This window comes from Martes martes (assembly GCF_963455335.1).
Source record: "Martes martes genome assembly, chromosome: 13".
In the NCBI taxonomy this organism is placed as follows: domain Eukaryota; kingdom Metazoa; phylum Chordata; class Mammalia; order Carnivora; family Mustelidae; genus Martes; species Martes martes.
In genome coordinates this window covers 79572588-79592633 of record NC_137901.1, presented here as the reverse complement: position 1 = coordinate 79592633, position 20046 = coordinate 79572588, and the positions used below count along the sequence as shown (strand labels likewise).

The window sequence follows — 20046 nt, the reverse complement described above, 5'->3', positions numbered from 1 at the left end:
AGGGCCACTTAGAGATAAAGGGAAGGTTTCTGGAATCACAAAGCAGGCACCATTGAAGGCCAGCGGGTGTCTGTCTGTCCCCAGCAGCTCTATCTGCCTGTAGACAGGGCCCTGACTCTGGTTGGTTTTCTTGAGTGGGTTAAATCTACCCCCTGTGATCTTATTTGAACTGCTGATTTGCTCAGCAAACTCTTTCTCTATAAATAATGAATAAGTAAACTCCAGCCTGCCACTGATAAATTATTCCAAGTTGGGAGTTAATGGGGTGTCAAGTAGACAGGCAACAGCCCTGCCGTTGGTTCCCCTCCCCCCCTCCAACCTCTGGAAAATGCGCTAAGCCACTTCGGAGCCTACTAAGTCGGCACCGTCCCTCCCCACCCCGACCACCCAAGACCACCTTCTCTTCCTCCATCTTTTTCCAGGGTCTCGGCTTCCATGCTCACCAGCACGGAATTCCATAAAAACGAGGACCAAATGCAAGGAAACAGGAGGCAGAGATGGTTCTGGGTCTCTCAGGCTTGCTGCCTGGTTTTTTTGTTTGAACGGTCTGTTTTCTTTTCATATCTGGGAGTGTGCCACCCACTGTTCATTTCCATGGGCGTGCAGTCCACTGCAGTTCCCGTCTACGGACGCTCCCCACCCTACCCTGTCATTTCGCTTTGCTCCAAGGAGCTGGCTTTAATTATGACACACTCTCTGACTCCATCAGGCCTCAGGAGGAAAGCTCCAAACGCTCATTCCCAGCACCTACCAGTGCCTAATGGGCTCTCAACGACCATTTGCTGAATGGCTAGAAGGCTAGATCATTACATGAGTGGCTGGACGGGCACAGGAATAGATAGGTGGGAGGATGAGTTGGTAGGAAAAGTAGGAAAAGGGGTGCTTGAGCAGATGGGTGATGGATGGATGGATGGATGGATGGATGGGGAAGACAGGTGAATGCTGGATGGGTGGCAGATGTTGAATGGGTACATCTGTAAAGTGGGCCAGGGGTATGACAGGGGTAGATGAATTGATTAGAAGATGGACAGATGGATGGACGGATGGATGGATGGATGATGGATGGATGATGGATGGCGGATGGATGGAGGATGGATGGAGGATGGATGGATGAACTGATGAGAAGATGGACAGATAGACGGATTGACAGACGGGTGGGTGGATGGGTGGATGAGTGGTCCTTCACTCCTAAATGTTCAGCTGAGGCCAACAAGCCCCAGCCAAGGAGATAAATGACCCAGATAAAGATGAAGTAGGTAATGTTCGGGTCATTCCACAAACAAGCAGACTGGGAGCCGGAAAGGTTAAAGTTTGCCTAAGGTCATAGCAGAAGTAGTGCTTGAATTCTTGTTTCCTTATTTTTCCATGCCTTTTTCCTTGCCAAATTCAGCACAAGATGGAAAGCCCATCCCTCCAGATGCCATGTCAACAGCACCCGTTTTCCACCTCGATATTCTGTAGCTGGGTGAGTGAGATAAGCCCTAGAGATGTCTCAGCACCAAGGCTGAAAGCTGGAGAGGAAGAGGGGGTGGGGCAGGGAAGCCAGAGAAGGCAGAGTTCCTGCAGGAGGAAGGGGGGGGGGGCAAGCCCAGCTAAGCCCAAGAAATAGCAGTTTATTAACAAGACAGAATAATCCATCAGGTGAAGGCACAGCATCTCCAGTTCCGGGAGCCTGTCAAAGGCAGCCCTTGTTGCTCAGAAAGAAATCGGACTCTGGTGACGGACATGCCAGGACACACCTCCATGGTCTACAAAAATGCCAAACAAGCCCACTGAGAATCCTTGATCTGTGCCTCCACAGTCCCAAGAGGCCGCAGTAATAACGGCATGGGAGGGACTGGGTCTCAGCTGGGGAAAGTCTGAAGATGGCTGGGACCCATTCCTTGCCTTTGAAGCTACTTGGTCTGTTCCCTGCTCGGTGCTCCTTTGGGTCTTTTGAACACCTAGAAGAAACGGAATGTGCTTTTGAAGGGGATTCAGAGACAAGCCTTTTAATTAAAGGCAAGAACAACTTCTCGGCCCCAAAACTCTCTGTTTCTGTCAAAGGGAGGTGACAGCTGGGGACAGGTGTCCCTGTTTCTCATCTGTCAGTCACGGTAGAGGGACAGTCGCTGCCCAGGAGACCAAATGAAGGAGCCCCAAGAAGGGGGAAGTTCATTGCCCCTCCCCTCAGCTGCAGTCCTGACTTTAAACTTGGGTTACTGCCTCCTGCCAGTTCCACAAGGAGATTTTCCTCACCCATACAGTGCTAAGTAGACCTGCTCTGACAAGAGCACACAGGAGTTCCCATCCCAGCTTCACCAGTACGAAAGTACCAACCCCACCTGGTAGGTGTCTCTGGTCCTGGTCATTCTGTGCTGAATTTTCAGTCTTGCCATTCCCACTTGCTCCTCCTAGCCACCCAGGGAAACATACACTGTTATCCCCAGTATATAGATGAAAACAGGGAGGCTCAGAGACGGGAAGTGATTTGTCCGAGGTCACACAGCCAGCACGCTGACAAAGCTAGGACTTCTAACTCACTCTGTGTCCAAAGTTCTCCCTGTTGCGCCACAGGACAAGAGTTGTGTTTGCATGCCCTCCCTTGGGTAGCCACGATACAGGGCTACTGGCGATAATCACTGCAACAACCAAACTTGACAATACTTACACAGCACCTGATGTTGTTAGTAAAACTGCCAGCTGTTTTACCAGCCAAAATGCGTTTATCTGAGAAGAGCAGAGAATTGCAACCCAGGATAAGCAAGCTATGGCAAAACCATAGGCAAGTCCAACAAACAAAAGAGAATGTTCCTTTATGGCGAAGGAAGAGGAAGCTGGGAGGGGTTGTTTTGAGAGGAAAGTCCGCAGGAGAGAAGTAAGAGTTCAGGGTGAGGAGTTTCTCATCGGCTAAGTCCCAGGGGTAGTCAATTCTGGTAAAAGATACAATGTACATCTTTCCCTGCTGGGACTTAGAATTGATGATTCCTTCCCATGGAGATTATTCTGTTAGGGGTCTGTCATTGACAATTCTTCCGGCCATTGGCATCACGTGGCACAGCTCCCCCTTCCAGCCTTCCCTGCTAGCATCTGAGTTCACTCTAGTGAGCCTTTCTTTATCAATTTCTTTATCAATTTAGATGTAGAAACCCACTTCCTCCTCAATCATCTCACAAGGCAGGGCACTGTACAGATAGAGAAACTGAGGCTCAGAAAGGCTCATTACCAGTACAAAAGAAAAACTTACACTGACAAACCCGTATGAAAGCGTAATTACTCAGATCCGGACAACTAGTAAACCAACATTTTTCTGGAGCTTATTTTGCTGACCATCAGCTTATATTTTTCTGATGACCCACGAGGCCAGGCACTGGTAGATACTCGGAAGCTTGACTTTGACATTCAAGAACTTTTTTTTTTTCTGTTTTAAATTTCTAGATGGGGAAAATTCCCATGCATTTCACTCTGTACCCAAGGATGAGAGAAGTGATCAGACCATGACAGTGATCTATGAAACTCATCCAGAGAGCCTTGGAGAATAGCTACAAAGAATATTTGAACAGAGAATTAATTCAGTTCTTCAGATGACACAGTACAGCCTGGTGGGGTTAAGGGTCAACTCTGGGATCAGAGAGATCAATGGTATAACGTGACTCAGCCTCACCCTAGCTGTATGTCTTTGGATGGTCCCAGCCTCCTCATCTGTAAAATGGGGACAACAATGAAATAAAACAATAGATCTAAAGTCCTTAGTGCAGAGCTCAGCTTGCAGGAGAAGTTCAAGAAACAAGTTCCCCTTAATATCAAGTGTTCCAGGCCCTCTTTTGTGTTAACAAGGAGTCAACCAAGGGCTCCTGGGTGGCTCAGTCAGTTAAGCGTCTGCCTTCGGCTCAGGTCATGGTCCCAGGATCCTGGGATCGAGCCCCACATCAGGCTCCCTGCTCAGCAAGGAGTCTGTTTCTCCCTCTCCTGCTCCCCCTGCTTGTGCTCTCTCTTTCTGTCTCTCTGTCAAATAAGTAAATAAAATCTTACCAAAAAAAAAAAAAAAAAACCCCACCAAAAAAACAAATCAAATCAAACAAACAAACAAAAAAACCCCACCAAGGAGTCAACCAAGCAACAATCTTCCCTTTCTTACTTTTACCTATGGCTGAGCATCAAGGATTGGTTTTCAAAATAATATTGTGCCATGCCCAGAGAGAACATCTCCCAGGAGTGGATTCATTTCCAGCCTCAGTGAACCCATACAGTCATTCTGATGAATTTCAGCTCTTTCCTGCTGGGAACTGTTTCCCGCAATGGATCTTCCAGCTGTGCCTCAGCCCCCTTTGAAACAGTCACCATCCCTCCGGTTCAGAGGGTAAAGAGCTCCATTCCCACCTGAACCCCAGCCGTAACCTGGAAATTCACACGGTATGCGCCTAGGCGCACAGGTGGGGTTGTCAAACATCAGGGCACAGGTGAACAGGGAAGTCTGCGAGTATGTGTAAAAACCACAAGCCAACAAAACAGTAAGACCGCAAGAGTTCCCGGGGGCACTTTTCCAGCTGCATCTCGCCTGGCCTTTCCATACTAGCTTCTGAAACCGCTGACCACTCTTCTCCCTTGCTGAAATACTGTCTGCCCTGGGCTTCCATGATCACACACCCTCCTGGTCTTCCTCCACCCTCTGGCCCCTCGATCAGGCTTCCTTAGAGGCACCCTCGGCCGCCTTCTCACTCACATCTCCCTCCCCGACGCAGCGTCAGCATCCCCTGGGAACCAGTTAAAAATGCAAATTCTCAGGCCCCACCCAGGAGTTCCCCTTTGAGAAAGCCCTGCCCCAGGCCTGTGGCTCCTCGTTTCTCATAGCACAGATGGCTGCCCGCTCTGGACCTCTTGTCCAGACCTGCACTCTGGACAGCGATCGATCCAAATGCCTACTCGACATCGCCTCCTGGAAGGCTCAGAAGCACCTTACACTCAATGTGCCGAACAGACTCTTTTGATGTTGCTCCCTGACCCTGACCAAGTTCAGCAATCTCCTTCTCACTGGGTGTTGCCTGCCCCTAAGCAGCCTGGTCTCTGTTCCCCATCATTTCCAGTCCTTCCCTCCTCCCTTTCTTCCCAGAATAGAGGAAGGTGCAGCCCACGGGCAGACGGGATTTTTGGGCACTCAACATTCAGAGAATGGAAAAAAATAAACACCAAATACAGTTTCTCCTTAAAGCAGGGATTTCCATGGTTCACCAAAAAAAAAAATAATAATAATAATAAAAATAAAAAAATCAACGAGTAGCTAAGGTAGGGCAGCCACCATGCCTGCCTCTGGGGATCCCGGGGATCCTGATTGTCTATCTCTCTCTGCTCCCTGCCTCCCTGGTTCCCCTCTTCTGCCAAAGTAAACTCTTATTTTGCATTCAGAGATATAGGCTCCCAATGTGTATATTAATATACCTATTGATTTTCCTCTTGCCAGTCATTATCAAGATTTATCTATCCCCCTGGCTCCCCATTGATTGAGGAAAGCATTATTCCCTCTGGTCAATCAATCCTGATAGACTCCATGACAAAGAGTCAATATCTATTTATTATTTGATTTATGGGCTTAATTATCTTAAACACAGCCAGGCAGGGACAAAGCAGAAGTTGAGCAGTGCCCAAGCACCCGTGGCCGGTTTGGGAAGACATCAAACCACAGCCCGGGGTCTGGCAAGTTCCCAGAGCAGTAAAAACACACTCATCTGATGCTTCCCACTCCCTGCCCACCCACGAAACCCTGGAGGCCGCCACAAGGAGAGGGGAGGGAAGGGACGCGTGCCGGGGTTTCACTGTGCACCTCCCAGCTCAACAAGTCATAAACTGGGCAGGTTCGGCGGTTTGGACAAGGAGCCGGACTTGGAGGTGGCTCAGCCTTTCCCCTCCCTGTACTCGGGGGAAAGGACCAGCAGGGCAGCGTCCCCAGAGGCTCCAGGGGCATTCAAAAGAGGGAAGGACTTACACACAGCTGGGAAGGAAAGGAAAGGCAGGCGGTGGTGTTGATAGGAACTTTGGTCTGAATTAGATGACCCTGAGTTCAAATCGTGCCTCTCCCCAGCTTTCTATAACCTTCACCGTTTTGCTTCCATGGTGTCCTTGTCCATAAACGGGGGAGTGGAATGGTACCTACTTCAGAGGGTCGTTAAACCCATTCAAAAGACAGAAAAGCCAGTATTCGCACGCAGGCCGATCAGATGGCAGGGAACCAGTTTTAATTACAACCTTGCCTTCCTCCGTGAAGCTACCCCCGTGCTCCCGAATTTGTTTAACCACTGGCTGACAGCAAAGCTGAGGAAACCATCCCTCTGGTTTCTGGAACACATGTTAAGGACCTGATGTTGCCCACACTCGTCTTCAAAACATGGGCGCGCAGCTGGCTATTTTTAACTCGGGTAAATAGTGAGCGCTGTTGAAAATGCCTTTGTTTCCAAGGGACCGCCAGCCTGCTATCGCTCTCCCCTTAGGGAGTCGGCCCAAGGATCTTTCAGAACCATGGGCGTGAAAACCTGTGTTTGTTCCCGCTGATGTCTGACGATGAGCCACACTGTCCACACCATCCGTGGAGGGGGCAAGATCTGCTGCAAGCTCCGCTAAGGAAAGGGATTGTCCCATATTGGTCTTTCTGCTTTGCAAATTGAAGACTTCGCTCCTCTGGTTATAACTCAGGGTGGCTCCCCTGGCCTCTGCGAGCAGAGTCCAGATTCCTTAGCCGGGCCTACAAGGTCCTTTCAGGCCGTCTGCAGCTCCCTCGCTCTTGCTAGGACCCCTATGGATCCCATCCTCCAACCACAGACTCTCCTGCCTCCTTCCCAGCCCCTCCCACCTCCAGTCCTTTGCATTACAGAACTGGCTGTTAAGAATGCCAATATCCCGGGGCACCTGGGTGGCTCAGTGGGTTAAGCATCTGCCTTGGCTCAGGTCATGATCCTGGGGTCCTGGGATGGGGCCTCCAGGTCGGGTTCTCTGCTCAGCGGGGAGCCTGCTTCTCCCTCTGCCTGTGCTCTCTCCCATAAATAAATAAGATCTTCAAATAAAAAAATGCCAACACCTTCTTGTCCATCTGGCTAATTCCTTGATTGAGTAAGCGGCCAGATCTGGGACCCCACAGCTCCCTAGGATCTGACAGCAGAGATCGAGGACACTGAGAATCATCCCAGTCACCTGTTTGTGAGTTTCAGGGGGCGGAGGCCATGCCTTCATTTTCTCATTCCCACCATCCCACCCAGGACATTATAGATGATGAGTGTTTGGGGCCAATACCCCCACAATGCTCGTCTCTTTACTGTCGGGATGATAATTTACATCACATAGTTGGCAACTTCTTCTTTTGATCCCTGTTAATTCTCCCACATCTTATAGCCACCCCCCCACCGCCCAGTTTGTACTCTATTTTATATGTCCCACTCATTTCTCAGTGATTCTGAGTAAACAGTACCATTCATTGTCTGCAGCTACACTTGCCTAGAAGAGCAGGCTGTGATAATGCGTGTGAATATATTTTTGGCAATAGTTATTCATTCACTCAACAAGTACTTAAGGGGGACCCAGAGTTTTAGAGGCTGGGGATGCAGAGGTGAGCCAAGTAGCTGAGGTCGCGCTCTCCCCAGGCTTATATTCTAGGATGGGGGAAGGGATGTAAGGAAGAGACGAAACACAAGCAAATTGAGGAACAAGATAATATCTTATGGTGAGAAGTGCTCTAAGGAAAATAAAACACAGCGAAGTCATACAAGGGAATGGGGGGGGAGGGCGGCAATGGGGTGCTACTTCAGATTGGTTCCAGGATTCCATGCTCTTCTGGGGTCCTCTAGCTCTGTCTGCTTTTTCTCAGTCCCCTGTGCCCAGTGACCCTTCCCCCCGAAGACACCCCACGGCGGAGGTGCTCCAGGCTCCGTCCTTGGGCGACCTCCTGCTCCTCCCTGGATGACCTCAGCTGCCACAGAAGCCCACAGCTTCAATCACCACTTCTCTGCAGATGACTCACACACGGTTATTTCCAGCCTCAACCTTCCATCTGAGCTGGAGACTGGTATATCCAGCTCCTTTCTCAGCATCGCCTTGTGGATGGCTTGAAGCTCAGAGAGGTACAAGGTATAAGCCACAAGTGCAAGGGGTCAAATCATAGCCATCACCTCAGATCATTTGATATCATAATAAACACAGAACACCTGCTGCTTCAAGACCCAAGGAGATCTTGGCACCTGGGAGGAAATACACACCTCCTGTTAACTGCTATCACTATCACTATTGCCATCACCGTGGTGAGAATAGCATCCTATTACCATAGCAACTGGGAGATACAAGGTATTGAGCGTCTCTGGTTATAGGAGGCATTAAGCTATAGTTTGATCTCTAAATCTTATTATTACCTTGCAAGAGAGAAAAAGTCATCCCATTTTACAGATGAGGAAACAGAGGTGCACAAAAGTGAAGAAATTTGCGGTAGACCCAAACCCAAAAGACAGGACATTCCTACATGTATTTGGGGAAAGTAGCAAGTGATAGAATGGGATTGCCGGATCAGTCTATCTTCAAGGGGATAGAAGATCTATCCATAAATATGTGTGTGTGAGTGTGTGTGTGTATGTGTGTGTGTGCATCAAAGGGCTCCTGGCTCTTCACCAAAACCCATGTCATTGTCCTCCTGGGAATACAGCTGGCAATTCCTTAGGTTCCCTCGTAGTCAGGGGTGGTCGAAGGACTATGCCGGCCCATGATACGGGGGTGGAATGATGCCCACCACTTATAAGTATGGCTTACGGAAACATCACATGCAACCTCTGCGTACTTTCTTCTTTCCCCAGATAGAAGCAGAGAACTTGGAGCCCTACGGATGGGTCCAAAAGATGCGCTTGGTCTTAGATCCCTCCATACCCGAGGAAGAGCCACCAACCATCCAGTCCATTTTGGACTATTATGTGAGCAAGAAACGGGACTTCTATTGTATAAAGCCATCAGATACTTTAAGACTTATTTGTTACAGCAGCTACTGTTACTGTTACTGTGACAGATACAAACTGGAAGTTTGCATGTTTATTAAGAACAGTGCCTGGAAGGCTACACACAAGAATACTCATGTGACTGCCTCTGGCTGTAAACATTACAGGTGAATTTCATTTTCCTTTTGTCACAGATCCGCACTTTCAATAACAAGTTATCACTAGCCTAATAAGACACACAAGTTACTTTTTAAGTGATAACAGATGGCCCGCTTGCTAATTTAGAATCTTTGGGATTCGAGGAACGTGGTGGCCAGGGGCGAAGTCTTCACCCAAGCAAGTCCTCGCCTGGTCATACGATCGTTTACCAACAGGCATATGCAACGTACATGAGATGATGTTAATAATAATGAGGATAATGAGGCAGTGCATTTATAGCCTTTCCTTCACAAAAGTCCCAGGGTGCTTCACATTCCAGCACAATTAAAGGCAGTCACAGACAAAAAACCTTTTCAGCTGTGCTTTATAAAGGGAAAGCAATTCAGCTTTTTGAACATAAAAGGAAGACGATTCCACTAGATGATGGGGGACGGAATCTTCATGTGTTCAGAACCCCAGCCCCCACTTTTGTATGTTATATTTAGGACAATCAAACCGGCCTGAAAGGGGAAAAAGAAAAAAAAAAATCAGAAAACCCACAAGTACAGAGTTACCGGAAAAGCAAGTCAAGATCTCGTTCGGGCACGGAGTTACTACGGTCTGAGTTAGCAGAAGACAGGGTCCTCCGTCTGTCTGCCAAATAGTGCAGCTTGGCACTATTCTATTTGAAAGCATGAAAAGCAAGGACTGATTTGGAGTTGGAAGTAGTCTATTCAATACCTCCTGATATCCACCGGATTTAGAATGCTGTGCAAACGAGGCCTCGTGGGATTTCATTACTACCTTGTCCCCGGGGAGATGGGTGGAGCTGGATGTTGGGTGTGCGCAGCGAGGGGATCCAGCCAACCTCACACGACTTCACAGCTGCATTCAGACTCTGGGCACCCAGGATCTGGGTGGGACTGAGGACACTTGCCCAATGAGAAATTTTTAAAAATCCTCCTGAAAGCAGTGGGGAAATCCTGTTTTCCCTTCTCCTTCCTGGGGCGCCCATGCCAAGCCCCTCTATCACAATGAGATGTTTATGGAGTGCCCCTATTGCCCTGTTCCCTCCTACCCCCATCCCTGAGAAAGCCTCCTGAAGTTCGTGGCATTTCCAAATACAGAGGAATCCTACTCAGGCATCCCCCACACAGGTGGGGACACCACAGTGACAGCCAGGACACCCCAGAATCTCATTCCCTCTGATTGTGTCCTTCTGGGCTGTACTACGTTGAAGCTGTCACTGCTCTCAACCGAATGAGGTGTTTTTTTGTTTTTTTTTTGTTTTGTTTTTAAAGATTTTATTTATTTGACAGAGAGAAAGATCACAAGTAGGCAGAGAGGCAGGAAGAGAGAGAGGGGGGAAGCAGGCTCCCTGCTGAGAAGAGAGCCCGATGCGGGGCTCGATCCCAGGACCCTGAGATCATGACCTGAGCTGAATGAAGAGGTTTACCCCACTGAGCCACCCAGGTGCCCCCCGAATGAGGTTTTGATACAATGAACCAACTACTAGCCGAGTCTAAGAGGAGGCAGCAAGCAGCCAGGCCATTAGGAAACTTCCAGAGTAGTGGGAGTTAGCTCCTGTTTAAAATCTCTCACTGGCTTCCCACTGCCATAGAATAAACTCTGCACCTTTATCCACACCTTTGAGACCCTCCTCTCCTACCACCATGTTATCATTCACATTCTCCCTTCTGGTCCTTGAAGGTGCCCACCCCATTCCCACCTCAGGGCCTTTGCACCCGCTGTGCCACTGCCTGGATTGCTCTTTCCCTGCTGCTCCTCCTCATTAGGGCTCAGCTCAAATGTCACCTCCCCTAAGACACCTCTTCTCAGCCCCTCCTCCAAGCAGCCCTCCTGTCACTCTGACCCATCCCCCATCCCCTTCACAGCACTTAACACAATGTTTAATTATCTTACTTGTCTGTTCAATTTGTTACTGACTGTCTCTTCTCCTAGAATGGAGAAACCGTAGGAACAGTGTTCTCAGAACATAGCACTCAGCCAAGGGCCCGGACATGTCTTCGGGAGGCACGTCGGTGAACTCACACTAGTGCTGAAGCTAACAGGTGGCTCTCGGGCCCCTGCTGGCCTGCGCTTTGGGACGTTCCGGGCCCTCGCTCCTCTGGGACTCTGCTGCTCACCTCCCAGGGTTGCCTGGCAGAATCACTCTGTGAGGGCTCCGGGATGCGCAGCTCTTGGCAGTGGAAAAATCTGCTCGCTCGGGGTAGAACGTGAGAACCGGTTTCTTTAGAGCAAGGGCTCTGAGCTTGAGTGCACATGAGATTTCCTGCAGAACTTCTTGCAACTCAGAGAGTGGGTCCTCCCTGAGAGCGTCTGATGGGAGCGAGCGGATTCTTGATCTTCTATTTGCCTTTCTTTTTTCTTTAAATTTTATTTATTTATTTGACAGAGATCACAAGTAGGCAGAGGCAGGCAGAGAGAGAGGAGGAAGCAGGCTCCCCGCTGAGCGGAGAGCCCGATGCGGGGCTTGATCCCAGGACGCTGGGACCATGATCTGAGCCGAAGGCAGAGGCTTAACCCGCTGAGCCACTCAGGTGCCCCCTTCTATTTGCCTTTCTAAAAAGTTCCCAGGTGATGCTAGTCAGGGGTCTGTGGCTTTAAATAATCTGGGGATTCTAGAAAAAGACTGGCGGGAGGAGGATGGCTTGTGGGCCATGGGAACTTTGTCAATTGCTAATATCAATAATACAAGTCTTTTGCAGGAAAGAGAAAGTGAGTGTGTTTTATTTTATTTTTTTTAAAGATTTTTATTTAATTATTTCACAGAGAGAGAAAGAGAGATTACAAGTAGGCAGAGAGGCAGGTGGGGGGTGGGGAGCAGGCTCTCCACTGAGCAGAGAGCCCCATGCGGGGCTTGATCACAGGACCCTGAGATCATGACCTGAGCCGAAGGCAGAGGCTTAACCCACTGAGGCACCCAGGCACCCCAAATGTGTATTTTATAAGATAAAGAGCAGGACAGAGAAAGAGAAAGGAAAGTGTGTAATGTGGAGGATATATGGAAGAGGGGTGTGTGCATTTGTGTGTGCGTGTGTGTATGCTGGCCCCATAGTAACTTACAGGGTATTTACATAAACAGAATCAAAGCTACAAAAAATGAAACCAGTTTAACAAGCCAGTGGCTTACAAACTGTGGTGTACCAAATCCTCCGGAACTTAAAAAAGACAGAGGCTTTGGCACACTGGACTAAGATGGGGCCTGGCTCTTACAGCATTACCAGGTACCCAGGTGCGTCTGATGAGATAGGGGTGGTGAGATCCCGTGACACATTCCTGCCCACTCCCCCCGACCCCGCTGATGCAGCCAGGGCAACAAAGGAGGCCACAAGACTAAAATCAGACATACGTTTGCTCAGTTCTAGGTTCTGCCAAGTGTTTGTTCTATGACCCAGGCAAGGGTTCCCTTTGCCTTGTCTGACCTCAGTTTTCGCATCTGGAAAATGGGCACAGTCATAAATGGGAGAACATCACCGTGCCTGGCCTGAAGCCGAGTACTGGCTGAAGGCTGGTGGACTCTGCTGCTGTTTTGGTGTATGGGGGGGCTCTGCATTTATGAACATTAAAGAAATGCCCCTGAAGCAGGGAAACGGTTTCAGACAGGATGATCAGCTGTGCCTCCTTCAGCTCCAAGAAAAGGCACCCCAGGATGGAACTATGGTCTCTACGTGACCCTGAAGCTCACTGTGTCTTCCTTTCCAGAGAGACAGGGCTGGAGCAGAAGCTAATGAGGGCACTGGGACATGGTGGTGTGCCTTTCTGGGAAGAATAGAGCAGCGTGTCTCCCTCCTTAGGCTCACCCTTGGTGACGACGACAAGGGTAGAGCGGCGGCTTCTCTGCTGCTGATGGAGACCCACAGGCAGAACGCTAACCACGGAGGGCAGCCCTCTGAACACAGCCCTTCCTGGTCCAGCCAAGGGTAATGGGCTGGGTTGGGGGAAAAGGACGCTGGCGCCTGGTGAAGTCATCGTGTCTGACCATAATGGGAAGTTAGGGCAGATAAACGACCATTTCCTTGAACTCTGAATGCCTCTGCAGCCATCAAAATACGCTCCTTGGGCCCCCACCCTCTATTTTGGGAGTTTCTCCGTTTTTGTCCTTGAAGACACCAGTTCCTACCCCTACCCACGACCCTCCAAGGGCTGCCTGCTCCCCTGAGCATAAAATCCAGACCTCTTGCCAGCCCTCCGGATCCTATAGCAGAGGGTCTTGGGGGAGGGGCAGGTATCCCAGCTGCCTGACAAGAGTCGTATGGGGGAGGTTTTGTACAGAACCCGAGGTTTTAAGTCAGAGACTCTCTGCCAACGGTTCTCGACAGGGAGTAACTTTGCCCCAGGGACATCAGACAATATCTGAAGACATTTTTGGTTCTCACAACTAGGGACTCAGTACTATTGGCATCTTATGGGTAGGGAAGAGGATCCTACTATCCTACGAGACATAGGCCAGACCCTGTAATGAATGACGTGGCCTCAAATATCATGTGGAGGCTGAAGGGCTGCTGTAGAAATCGGTGCCCACTTCAACCAGGCATGAACCCCTTTCTCCTCCCCTCCCCCAGTCTGGTTCCTGCCGGCTTCTTTTCTCACCTCCCACCCTCTTGTCCTCACCAACCATGTTCTGCCACCACAGTCTTCTCTCTGGTTTGAAGCACACCCTGCTCATTCCTACCCCAGGGCCTTTGCATCTGCCGTTCCTTCTGCTGAGCGTGCCCTGCGCTACATCTGCAGAGCTGGCTCCTCGCACTCAGGCCTCTGCTGCCGGGATCCTCCCTCCCACCACGCTCACCTAAAATAACTCCAGTCCCCAAGGCCCTCTGTAGCACTGCTCTGGTTTGGTTCCTTCAACAGACTGAGACCTACTCAAATGATCTCATCACTACACAACACTAGTCTGTCTGCCCCCACTAGAATGACAGGACTCTGAGAACAGGGTCCATGTCTGTCTTGCTCACCACCCTCCCCATAGCATCCAGCAAAGTGCCTGATACTCAATGTCTTTACTAAAATCTGATGGCTGAATGAGTGACTGGACAAACGTTGGGGGAGAATGAGTTTTTAACCTGTTGGAGGATCAAGTGCATTGTTAGAGAGCTGGGCTCCCGTCCTGGCCCCATTTTACTCTCCTGGCCTCAGTTTCCATATCTGTAATTTGGCCCAGATGCATTTAGTGGGATAAGGCTCCTCTTAATGGGGCCCTCTTGGAGACATCAACCGTAGCATTTTGCTTTGGTCTTGTCCCCATGGCACCCAGCTAAAGTAGGTTGGTCCGTGTTCCTGTTACTAGACAAATAACAAATTTCTTCCCACTAAGATCCTAATTATTTTGTCATTTTGTCTGGTCTTTAAAAAAATTTTTTTTTTTAACTTTCCTGTTTCCATTTGCCTCTGCACCAGCTGGACACATCCAGCATCAGCCCTGGGCACACAGTAGGTACTCCCTGGTAATAGTCCCCAGGGTGTGGCTCCCACATGTTAATCAGATTCGAATGGACTGGGGAGCTTGGTTAGAAAGTCTTAACCTTCAGAGTGACTCCATTCATTAGGTCCAAGGTGATGTGATAGACTGAATCCTGGAGCCCAAAGATATCCAGGTTCTAACCCCTGCAAACCATGTATTGCAAAAGGGACTTTGCAGAAGCGGAGCGTGTTGAAATGAGAGATGTTTCTGGATGGCTGGGTCCTAGACACAATCACAAGGATCCTTATATAAGAGAGATCTGACCACAGAAGCAGCCATGTGCCCACGGAAGGGAGAGGCGATACTGCTGGCCTTGAGGATGGAGGAAGGGGCCACAAGCCAAAGAATGCAAAGAATATTCTAGAAGCCGGACAAGACAAGGAAACATTCTGTTCCAGACCCTCCAGAAAAGAGCAGCCCTTGACTTGAGCCCAGTGAGATCCACTCTGGACGTCCGGACTTCAGAACTACAGAACAATAAATGTGTGTCACAGTAAGCCACCAAGTGTGTGCCCATCACCACACTCCTAGGAAACTTGACACTGGGAGCACCCAGCATCTGCACCGGCACGGCCTTCCTCCCTTTGCTGGCTCTGACGTAGGAGGTCCTGGCAGAGCGTACTTCGGGAAGCATCGCTCCTGGGCTGTTTCAGGCTGCTTTTCAAACCAGAGCATTTTTGTCAGCATTGGAGGGACTCTGCTCCAAGCACCTACTTCTACCTCCTCGTTTCGCAGATGGGGACACTGAGGCCTAGGCAACTGCAGGAAGGCAGAAGGATGAGAGATGTTTCCATTCAGCGCCATCGGCTTTCAAATTCCACTCGGAGTTTTATAAAATGAGCGATTGTACCGACTGCCAATAGCTTTGCAACAATCTCATAATAACCCAATCGTGAAACGATTTAGCAATCCTGCTGCTAATTGTATTTGTGGGTAGAGCAATTGGGTAACTAGTCGGTTATTACTCATTCCCCAAGAGCCATACACATCGCGTTACAGGGAAGCTAATCTTAGAAATACTTGTTAACTCCGATGATAATTACTAAGTAATTGGCAGAACACGCCATTGTGAATTTAGCTGGAATATGCCAGGTAATTATCTGGTCTTATGTTCCCTGTAAAATAAATCCAGGGTCCAAAGATTGTTCTAGTTGGCTGGCTCTTGTCCAACCATGGGCCTCGGCCAGCCAATGACGCGGATGCAGGTGATTAATCAAATTACTCAAATATCGGGTTTCGAACTGAACATTCGGGTAAGAGATCTGATGGTCGACAAGTGGGCGGTCCTGAATGGGAGAAGGGGGTACACAGAGCCCCCCCCGAGATACATATATAATGACACAATAATAGGGAATAAATACCACTTCTTTGGGGCTCATCTGGCTTCTTCACACAAAATACCAAAACACTTCAGAGACCAATTACATGTCCCAAAGCTGCAGAGTCTTTATCAGGGTGCCAGGAAAAGGCTGCGCTATTTGTGAAATCTGCAGGCAGTTGTGGTGCTTGGGGGTGGGGGTGGGGCAGAGTTTGCACATAATAGAGAGGGGCCACAAACGCAGCTGGCTTACAGGGATGAGTGACACATTTCCATAATGACCACTCGTTTCTCAAGGGGGGCTGCTGACCGAATCTGTCCACTTCCAATTAGCCCCTGGGAAAGGGGTGAGGGAGGCTTGGGGTACTGGGCTCTACCAATAACCCTAAGGAAGTCAGAGGGCGGGAGGTGGGGGGCGAGAGGTCCTTAGAAGGGCCAGGCAAAGGACAGGAGATGGGGGGTTTTGTGTTTCTAGTTTGGGGATGTCTAAAAGAGGGGTTAGAGGGCCAGAAGGTGTGGAACAGACCAGAGAGAAATTTGGGGTGACGGACTGGTGGGACCCCTAGGCAGAAGACCAGTGTGGGGGGGGGAAGACCACCTTCCCACCAGATGTGTGTACCCCAAATAAAGGGCTATGCATGAGGACGATACATTCTGGATAACAGAGAGAGAAGGAAAGGAGCTGTAGCAGGTTGTACAAGTGGCCACAAATTGTCCCTCTCCCTGCACCTATGCTCCTGCAAACCCTCCCATGCAGAGGCAGACTCTGTTCCTCCAAGCCTTGAATGTGGCTTGACCACACGACTTGGTTTGGCCAATGTCCATCGGTCACTGCAACAAGGACAGAGGTGTGAAAGGCACTTGTCCATCAGCACTCGACCTCTTGCTGCCCTGGGAACCCTGAAACCACCCTGGGAATGAGCCCAGGCTAGGCTGTTGGGGAGTAAGAGACCGTGAGAAGGTACCCAAGAGTAAGCAGCCCCCAGTCTGACCTGTCAGCTGACCACAGATATGTCCAAGAACACAGCTATGGGGCCTGGCTCAGCACAGACCTGTCCACAGGATAGAGGAAAACTCTGAAGGGTGGCGCATAGTTTGTTACTCAGCACAAGCATACTGATACACTCACCTCGTGAGAACAGCTCAGCCCCCGAATATGATCTGAGCTGGCAATTTCAGGGCTTCCTCTGTCCTGTTCAGGGTGGAGAACCACCATTTTTACCCTGGTTTAGGGAGGACTGAGGGCCAGCTTTCGATCTCCAATCCTTCAAAAACATTTACCATGGGCTACATGGATTCAATCCATCATCTGCACAGTCAGTGCTGACAGACAATAACACACCTTCTTCGGGCCACTGAGATCTTATAAATGGGCTCAAGGATGCTTTGTGTCACAAGGGACCAGATCAAAGACACACCAGCTCTTCCCCGAGCTCACAGCTCCTGCCAAGATGAGAGACGTGTGTATTTGGGATCTCATTGCTGGAGCTGGGAATGGGAAGGAGAGAGCAGACTCTCGGCGTCCCAGGCCACGCCAGGAATGGCACTGCTGTGGTCAGTCCTAAAGCAACAGCAGGGCAACAGCCAGAGTTTAAAAACACACCAAAGGATTGTTTCACATTTTCAACTTTCAACTGCAGCAATTTTTTTTTTTTTTCTCTCAACATCCCATGTCCCTGGGCGAGGTTAGAGAGCAAGTTCAGGAAAGTTGCTATCACCTGACATTTTCTTAATGTCAGATTTTCTCACTACCCTTCCTGTGCAGCTAGAGATCAGGGATCCTGGATATTTAAAAGAGCAATTGTGAAGACCTGCAAACGTAATACGCTGCTTTCATGAAAGCCAGAATAACAGTCATCACGATCTTAGCCCACGGTTGGCAAAACTAGGGCCTGAGGGCCAAATCCAGCACATCGTCTGCTTTTATGAATAAGGTTTTATTGGCACCCGGCCACATACATCTATTTGATCCAAGTGAACAGAGTTGAGCAGTTGTTACAGAGACTGTGTGGCTTATGAAACCACAAACATTCACTACGGGGCCCTTTACAGAAGAAGTCTGCCAACCCCTGATTGGATCCAATCAGTTCAATTTTCATATGGAGACTGTGAGTCTCAGTGTTGTTGTTCCGCAAATACTAGGACCACAGGGGGATGTGAACCAACTTCCCTACCTTCCCACTTACGGTGTTCTCCCCGTGGCACTGGTCTGCCCAAAGAGCGCTAGCATCAAAAGTATTTTCTAGAATCTCAAATCGTAAAAACCACACAATCGTGAACGGTAGAGCTGGGGATGCTCCCTTCGCCAGAACCATGCCTTAACCAGAAGCCCCCACTTCTCAATCCTGCCAGAGGCAGGACTCTGGGAATGGGTCCGTGGGTGGGGGACCCTGGGCAGGACTGACCTGGTGATGATGGCCAGGTGGGGCGGGCTCATACAGGCGCCCATGAAGAGTACCACGTTCTCGTGCCGCGTCTGCCTGTATGCCATCACCTCCCGCTTGAAGGCCTTTAGCTGCTCCTCGTTATCCCTCTCGATGTCAATCAGCCGGATGGCCACCTCCCCGTGCCAGCGGCCATGGTACACCTGCCCGAAGCGGCCCTTGCCGATGAGCTCGCCGATCTCCAGCTGCTCAAAAGGGATGTCCCACTCCTGCAGGAAGATGCTGGTCTGGCTGGCCTTGCGCGGGAAGCTCCGGGCTGAGAGTAGGGACAGGTTCATCTCCTCGAAGTCGTCCTCCGACTCCTCAGCCTCATCGTGGCCCTCTTCATTCTGGGGCCAGAAAAGGGAGAGTGGTCAGAGCGGCACCCGCCACTGCCCCGCCTTCCTACGAGTTCCCCCCCGGGTCTGGACACATCCCTGGGTGCATTTTTGGCCGGTGGGGGACATGTATCTATTTGCCCTAGGTCGCTCTTGTCTAGAATCATAGAAGAAGAAGGAGCTGAAAGGGAGATCGTGATAGTCCAATGCTCTCTTGCCAAGGGGGAAACTGAGGCTCCTAGAGGAGAAATGATGGGGGCCCACCCATGCTGGTTTGCTGGAGGCTGCTGGTTGGGGCAATGGAAGCTTCCTTGGGGAGGGGGTGCCTGACTGGCTCAGTCGGTAGAGCATACGACCCTTGGTCTCGGGGTTGTAAGTTTGAGCCCCACATTGGGTGTAGAGATGACTTAAAAATGAAAATTCCCTTGGGAATCCTTTCAGGCGCAGCAAACAGGGGTGCTTGGTCACCCCGGGAGGTTGCTTGACATCACACAGCCAGACAGAGCTGGGGCTGAGGCACAGGTGTCTCGACTCCTCATCTCCAATGCCCTCTTATTCCGCCATGATGTTTTGACCTGTCTGCTCACGCGTAAGAAAGACAACAGGCTGAACTGTGGATGCATCAGGGTCTGTCTGCACAGAACACCTCAGCAGGGAGTGCCTTTTGCTTCCTCCAGGGGATTTGGAACTGATGAGTCAGAAACAGGGAAAGGTCAGAGCTCCTCCGCACAGGGCAGACCCCGCTTGCTCAGCCACTGTGAGGATGGGGCATGGAAGGGAGGCTCTTAGGAGGCCTTACCCAAATCGGACAAAATGAGCTGGAACCTGGTCTCTGTGTGACTTTGGGTGAACTGCTTGACCTCTCTGAGACTTCCTTCTCTCATCATAAAGTAGAGCTAATAAAACCCGGCCTCCACGGCCGCGATGGTGTGAGGTTTTCAAGGGATGAAAGCCCTTGCACATGCCTGACCGTTTGCATCCAACAGCCCTTAGGCTTCCAGAGAAAATGCAGATTCCTGGGCCCTACTCAGAGCTACCGAATCAGAGAAGAGAAGGCCGGGGCCAGAACGCTGCATTTTTGTCCCCGAACACCCAGGTGGCCCAGGAATGCTTAGGTGTGACCACCGAATTATTAGACACTGAAGTTCCGGGGACCTGACTTCCCAGTGTGGTACCGGGACTGCCCTGGCCCTTGGGTTCTTTTGCTTGAGCGAGGAAGCAGCAGGAGCCCCAGCCGGTGGGGATTCCCAGAGGCCTGGGGCCTGACGAGGCAGCCTGAGGTCCTCCTGCCCCCAAACCTGAGCAAGCTGCCCTTTGTGGCACACTTGGGAGAAATGACACACTTTCCATTGGTTGGCTTCCCCCAGGATCATTTTTCAACTAGCCCAGTAATTGCAGAAAGGACATA

General features: G+C 50.2%; 1 protein-coding gene across 1 annotated transcript in view; it reads right to left on the bottom strand.

The window, feature by feature from the left end:
- Positions 1-20046, bottom strand: part of KSR2 (kinase suppressor of ras 2) — a gene marked incomplete at both ends in the record, with an annotated part of 399795 nt that overhangs the window by 32586 nt on the left and 347163 nt on the right. The window contains one exon of the mRNA XM_080821671.1: positions 18283-18650. Within this exon, the coding sequence (XP_080677797.1) occupies positions 18283-18650 (368 nt within the window). The remainder of the gene's footprint in view (positions 1-18282; positions 18651-20046) is intronic.